Raw genomic sequence first — 7310 nt, 5'->3', positions numbered from 1 at the left:
CATTAAGTACTTCACATGCAGTGGTCGTTAAGCGGTGGTATTTCTCTGGCATGCGTGTTTGACTCCCGGCCACGGCAGCCGCATTTCGATTGGTGGGATATCTAAAACACACGTGTACATACATAGACATAAGTGCACAGCCCCAGAATGTCTGAATGAAGTCCTTCCCCTCTTGGGCATTCCTTGTAATCGTATCTTTGGTATGTTATACAACAAAATAGAAAATATTGATGCTGTACACGATACGTCATTAAAATTGCAGTATGGTGACCATCAGGCCTAGCAAAACACGTTTTTAAAATAATGCGTACAACTAACAGCAAGAAGCGGGCAAAAATAAACTAAGAATATTAATTTTGATGCTCTTTTCTACACTTCACGTCGGACCTATTAACGGCCGTGCCTACGAATTCAAGCCCGAGCCCGGCCGGGGCCCACGGCGTCGATCCCGAGCCTGGCCCGGGCCCGCGGCATTGAGCCCGAGTCCGGCCCGGGCCCGCGGCATTGAGCCCGGGCCCGGCCCGGGCCCGCCAATAATCGACTTCGGGCGGCCCGGCCCGGCCCGCGGGCCGGGTCGGGCCCGGGCTTTCGGGCCGGCCTGGGCCCGTGCAGTGCTCTAATGCCAAGACAAAAATTGCTCACAGGATGCACTTTAAGCTCATCAATGCATAAAGAAATGGAACAATAATAAAAGAAACAAGCACTATTGTGAGAAGGAACATGTATTGGTATGCGTAAAACTTAGGTGGTGTTGGGACGCCTGCTGTAGTTCTCTGCCGACCGGGTTGCCCCTCCTCGTGCTAGGTGTAGGGGCTGGTGTGACGGTCACACCTGCACTGTCTTTGGTCGATGTGCTGGTCCTAGCGGAGCAGTTTGTATCTGCAAACCAGCCATTGCCACTTGACGTGACAGATGGAGATTCTTCTGGCACCTCCTCTGAGGGAGGTGCTCGGCCGCTTGAAATGTGCTCTAGCAACCAAAGTGCTGACTGGGAGTCGTCGAAGTCTGCATCTGAGGTCCCATAGTCTGCGTAGGCAATTAACCTATATGTGAAACTGGTGTCCCAAAACTGCATTGTTATGCAGCCAATATTGCAACTACTAATTTTATCATAATGAATGTCTTAGCATAATTTAAACAAAGTATAGAAACAAATTTCAGCACTGAAACGAAGATTTCTGGAATATAAATAAGGTACTTAATAACCTTTCACTCAATTTTTTTCCTCGCTCGAAGACAAATGGTAAGCTATTCTGGGATGAAATTTGATTCACGTGGGTAAAGGAATATAATTAAAAAGGGTGGGGGAGGGGTGCACATTCACTTGCTGCACTGAACTTTTTTGACAACTCTCGCCTGCTATTGCTACCCCTTTCCTACGCATGCAAAAAAAAAATAATGGGTCCCCGCTTACGCGGTGCGAGTCACAAACGCTCACCCTATAGTCTTCCTCACACGGCGTCTTTGTAATCACAGAATGGGCGGCGAGGGCCTTGTCCCGTGTGAGCACGGCCGTGGCACGCAAAGCAGCCACAGATACGGTCCGCCTTCCTTTAATCTTGTAGCCGTTTTCTTTAGCAAGGTACCACAATTCTTGTAGAACTTTTTCTTTGGCGGTGTACTCTTCCTCCGTTCACGACCTACGAAAAAGCAGTTTGCGCTCATATAAGCATGACGTGGCAAGTGGGATCGCTGTGCCAACATGTCTGATCACGATAAGAAAACGTGCACAATGCACTTTACGCCGCTACGTAGAGAAAAATAGCAGCCAAAAAATCTGCGTTTCGTAGGCTCCAAAACAGGGGACTTACTTCCTTAGGTTAGCAAAGTCGTTCGCGGCGAATTACGCCAACAGCAAGTCCAAGCTCTCCCGGAGTGCACGGCCTCTAAACCTTTCCTGGTGGCCGCCTGTACGTTCTTCGTAATCGCTGTCCATCTGGAGGCATCTCTGAAGAGGCTTGCGGGGCACGCAAACCTCTTACGTACGCTAGGCCTTTGCGTGTTCTAGCGTACGCTCTACTAAAGTTCTCTAATTGTAAACAAACGCTTTCCCGTTTGTATTGAATGCAACACGTCCAGAGCACTGCATGAATATGCTCTTATCTGAGTACGTACCATAAAGACATCGTTGAAGTCCCGCGGAACTTCTTTCGTGCAATCGCACAGAACGCCCTGAACCGAATGCCCGCGTTTGACGCATACATTTTATTCAACTTCAAAACAATCCAGGGAGGCGTTTCGAAAAAACACAACACAACGTCACGACATGCGTTGGAAGTCTGAACTGCGATCGGTTGGCTCCTCCTGCCCGTCGTAAATTCGGCACTCACCTCGTGTGCGGTTTGCGGTGTGGAACAGCAAGTCGCTTAACTCTGGCGCTCAAGCCGAGACGGCTTTTAGCCACGCACACTGCACATACCCGATGCGAGGTTGAGTCGTACGTCGCTCACCACTCAAGAGTGAGCGGTGAGTGAGCCTGTAAGGTCCACTTATGAGATCAGCGGCCAGGCGCCCGAGCTGCGCGTGAGAATCCGCCACTCTCTCGGGGGGCTCAGCACTGTGGACTCTACGCCGCAGCCGTCGCCAATTCGTCAAGGCGCGCACGGGAGACGGATTGTCTGGCCCACCGAATACCATGGGGATAGTCCCCTATTAAGAGCGCGGACGGCGCCGCCGGATTCCGAGAATCGTTGACGTGACGCGCGGAGGTGGTGTTCGCTCTCACCCGTCGGGGTCGCGCGCACTTGCTCGTCCGCGGGCGTGCCGTTGACCCAAAGATGGCGGCGCCTCATTGAATATTCCGTAGCGCGCTGAGTGACAGCTGTCTACGTGAATTTGGGCACTCCCTTACGCGTGTACGAACGCTACAGGTGCGTTCCCGAGAGTGATCCCGAGGCATTATAAGGCCGAACTTGGCCGTTAGAAATCGTTCTTGTCTGAGCGCTGAGTTGGGCAGTTCCCGGCGGGACAAGGAGTCTCTACCGTTAAAGCTAGGTTGGGATTTGTGAGCCCCCTAGGCTAGAGGTTAAGATCGCGTCGGAGGTTTAGGGTACAGCACCGCACCGGGCAACTAGACGGATCTGGCGGCGAGACAGAGTCTCGGCCGTCGTTTCTCAAGCGGTTTGTGTACGCTCCGAGGATAGGAGAGTTAGACGAAGTTGAGGAGCTCCAGTGATTTGTGCGCACTTGGAGCAAGCGTCTAGCTGAAGTTTGAAGTTTTTCTTTTTATTACTCATGTACCCAGTTTTCCTACTGTAAATAGCTGCATATAAACTCTTCGTTTCATTTAATCAACCCCAACGCCCTGAGTTCAACTCGACCGCCGTCTCCAAGAACTTCAACACCATCGCCCTGCCAGCCTCCTGTCACATCAACCGGAGACCGGGCGATTGGGTTCCTGATCGACACCGGACTTCGGGGAAATGAACCACAACCATCTTTACTGAGCCTCACCGTCGTTTTGTCCTCGTAAGTACGAGTGAGTGCGAGCGCCACTCACGGTGAGCCCCGTTCACCACTAAGTGAGTGCGAGTTCCACTCGCGGCGAGCGCCACTCGCGGCGAGTGGAACTCGCCACTCGTGAGTGCGAAAACCACTCGCGGTGAACCCCACTCGCGAGTGCGAGTTGCACTCGCAGTGAACCCCACTCACCACTCGCGAGTGCGAGTTGCACTCGCTGTGAGCCCCACTCACCGCTCCCGAGGGAGAGTTCCACTCGCGGCGAGCCCGCTCACCACTCGCGAGTGCGAGTTCCACTCGCGCTGAGTCCCACTCGCGACTGTGAGTTGCACTCGCGGTAACCTCCGCTCACCACTCATGAGTGACGAGTGAACGCGCGCTTCTTGCGCGTTGTGCGGGGCTTACCGCAGTGAGCATCACTCGCTGTTGGCATTCGTCGCAATAGCCGCTTGCTGTGGTAATTGCTGCTGGCGATATCCACTCGCACGCACAGCCACTACTAGTTAATGGAGCGACTGCCTTTAGCTTCGGGAATACGTGAGTACTCTCGCCATCTCCAGTGACCTGTTGATTGAGGAATACGATTTTGATGGACGTCTGACGCCATTATGCGCTGATACTCGCACTGTCATGACCCACTGAGGTGCTGTTACCCGCACTGTCGCCGAATGATGTTTCTGGCTCGCAAATTGGAATCGGTAACGTCGTCTCAATAAAGCGATTACACTTCCCTACCGCTGAGCGCTGCGATGGAGGCATTAGGAAGCGCCGTGGTCTAGTGCCGGAGTACTTGGTGCATATAATTGGCTGGCTTGCTGCAGCTGTGAAATCGCCGGCTGTTATGAAGCGCAAATTGTGAGTGCCCGTAATCGTTTGAAAAGGTATCGCAGATTTTCAGATTCGCGTATCAGGATGCAAAACGGTTCGGATGGGCTAGTTGTGGAAGCAGTAGCTCATCTTCGAGGCCTTGGCGTATTAAACGTATCGGTATTTGTCATTACTTGTTACGGCGGCTCTCTGTTATGATACTCGCTTCACGCGGACTTTCGTCGTCCGCGTGCCGATGGCTTAGGGGTACTGTGACCCCCGAGTGGTGTGACGAAAGCGTTCTCGGCAGTCGGATAGCGTAATTTGCGAGCGGGTGAGTGAGTGAATGAGAGCGTGCGTGTGCGTGTTCATGTCAGTGGGTTTGCATGCATGTGCGCGTGCGTGCGAGTTCGTATGTGTGTGCGTACGCGCGCGTGTTCAAGTGCGTTGGTGTGTGTGTGCGCGCATGTGCGTCGGTGTGCATGTGTTCGTGTGTGTTGCGTGCATGTTCGTGCTTGTGTGCATGCGTGCGCTTGTGTGCGGACGTGTGCGTGTGTGTGTCTGATGACCCATTCTCCCTCTTATTTCGTATAAACTTTCAACGTGAACTTGTCTCTCCCCGGTACGGGCGCATGACGGTGTAGTTTAGGATCAAGCTACGGTTTTGCTCTGCGGCAGGCTGGCGCCGTTTAGGGAGGGGGACGAGAGGGAGGCGGGCGCCACACAACTCGTCTCTATGAGGACGCCCGCGCTAAAGTCGGGCGGCGCCGATTTGGCGCGAAAACGCGGCGCCGCCTTTCCCTCGCATTGCCTCTGCCAAGCGCTCCAGTAGCCTCCTTCCTCCACCTTGCTTGCCGTTTTCAGTCTTTTCGTGGTGGTGTTTTGCTGGACACTCTCGCTATGTGCCCTTTTCCCCTGGGATTACTCTTGAAATTAACCGTTTGAAGGGTTGTCCAGAGCGAAATGACTGCGCAATTTTTGTTGCGCGGATAGCGCGCTTCGAGATAGGAATATTTGCGCGCGCTACCCAGTATTTTGACAGATGGCAACAGCTTTTCTAAGCTTTTCTTCCGAGCTGGACTATTTCTTTTATGTTTGTCACTGCTGTGAAAATTTTCGGTGTTCTTTTCTTTTGCAGAATGTGAGCGAAATAGCATAGACAATAATAAAAGGTTATGATGAATGGCATCAGGAAAATGTGCGAGAATTTGTTCATTTCGTAAAAGAATCCAGCGTTGATTACCGCTTTGACAGTGACATACCAAGACATGTGCTTATAATAACCGAATACATACTTAGGAAAAAGGGAGACCCCATTCCTGAGAAAGGTAAATTTTAGCTCAAATCAGTAAGTATTTCATTACCGAAAGTATTTGTACGTGCGTGTGAGTGGAGGGAGCGAGTGGCGATTGCGAGTGAGTGTGAGTGGCCTTTCCAAGTGGCGAGTGCGAGGGTGTGTAAGCGGCCAATGCGCCCCGCACGGGGCACCTTGAGTATTCATGGTGACGGTGAGCAGCGACACCGCGGACCCCGAGCTCCCAACATAAGCCGTGTCCAACCGTGGCGAGGTGTTTAAAGGTGAAGGGTAGAAGCCGTAAACGGTGGCCGTCGGAGCCTTGGTCAAGCTCCGGCCGATGGGCTCTCTGCCTGTCTACCAGGCAGGGAGCTCCGGGACCTCTTTGGCTACCAGGGTAAGGTCAAAGGAGAAAGTACCCCCGTCTCCCTGCTTTTCAATGTATCATATGGCATTTTCCAACCCCCCCCCCAGACGTGATCGGCCCCCGAAAAGGGGCCGCACCGAAGTATCTTTTCCTTCTTTGCAATCGATCTCTCTCCCAAAGCCCGATAATTTTTCGCGCTTTCTGATCATGGAATCTCTTGACAAGACAAAACCAATCACTTCGCAGTCCGTGTTTCGAATCTCCAAGTATCTTGAAAGCCTTGTCGGAAAGTCCTACAAGGCTAAGAAACTCACAACGGGAGAAGTTTTGATAGAAGTAGAAAACAAACAGCAATCGTCTAACCTCCTCAAGCAAACGCGCATGGTAGATGTCGACATCAAGATCACGCCCTATCGCAGTCTCAATAGCTGCCAGGGCGTGATCTCTGATCGGGATTGTAGCGGCAAGCCACAGTGCCAGCGGCAGCAGCGTGACGCAGGCCCACGGGCGCGCTCACCCGCCGGAGGGCTCGCGCGCCCCTGGCATCAGTAGATAGAGACCCCACGGCGTTCGGAATAAAGCGGTTTGCTACGTGGTCTGGTCGTCTCTGTTTCAACGCCTCCGTGGCATGTGCTCTACAGGATCTAATGAATGAGACTGAAGCAGATCTGCTCGAGGGCCTCCGAGATCAGGGCGTGACAGCAGTGAGGTGAATCACCATACGCCGAAATGATGAAATAATTCTTACCAAGCACATAATCTTGACACTTGACCGTTCAAACCTTCCTGAGTCGGTGAACGCAGGTTTCATGAGATGTCCAATCCGAACCTACGTGCCGAACCCACGCCGCTCTTTCAAGTGTCAGCGGTTTGGGCATGGCACAACCTCTTGTCGTGGTAAATTGACGTGCGGAAAATGTGCAGCACATGATCATGTAACTGACAATTGTAAATCCGAGAACTTCACCTGTGCGAACTGCCAGGGACCACACGCTGCCTATTCTAGGAGCTGTGAAAAGTTCAAACAGGAAAAACAGATAATTGCCTTGAAAGTCAACGAAAACATCACCTTCCCAGAGGCGCGGAAGAGGGTCGCCTCTTTCCCACTGGGGAGGTACGCCGACGCAGCTCGCCGGGGGGCGGAGCGGCGTCTGGTTTCGGCGGGGACCCAGTACCGCGAGTCGGACTTGGTCCCGCCCGCGCCCCCCCTTGGTTGCCTCTTGCAGCCCAACCAGCCTCTGCACCGTTTGCTCACCCAGCAGCGGTTGTGGTGGCAACCTCTTCCGTCGGGACCGGTGCCGCTCCCGTCCCTTTCTCCCCATCCTCCAGTGCGTTGGAGGGTGCCATTGACACCACGGCCCCCGCACCGGCTCCCACCGCACC

At 53.2% G+C, this 7310-nt stretch overlaps 1 protein-coding gene across 1 annotated transcript; it reads right to left on the bottom strand.

Moving 5' to 3' along the window:
- Window positions 1-658: 658 nt before the first annotated feature.
- Window positions 659-1633, bottom strand: LOC144168253 (uncharacterized; the record flags this gene model as incomplete). The annotated part of the gene is made up of 2 exons (XM_077697272.1): window positions 659-1122; window positions 1429-1633. Coding segments are annotated over 2 exons (624 nt in total), but the record flags the coding sequence as incomplete, so codon positions are not given.
- Between the last annotated feature and the right edge of the window lie 5677 nt (window positions 1634-7310).

The sequence above is a fragment of the Haemaphysalis longicornis genome, unplaced genomic scaffold (assembly GCF_048455015.1).
Source record: "Haemaphysalis longicornis isolate Haplotype H1 unplaced genomic scaffold, Haemaphysalis longicornis Haplotype H1 scaffold_2, whole genome shotgun sequence".
In the NCBI taxonomy this organism is placed as follows: Eukaryota; Metazoa; Arthropoda; class Arachnida; order Ixodida; family Ixodidae; genus Haemaphysalis; species Haemaphysalis longicornis.
This window is presented reverse-complemented; position numbering and strand designations above follow the sequence as displayed.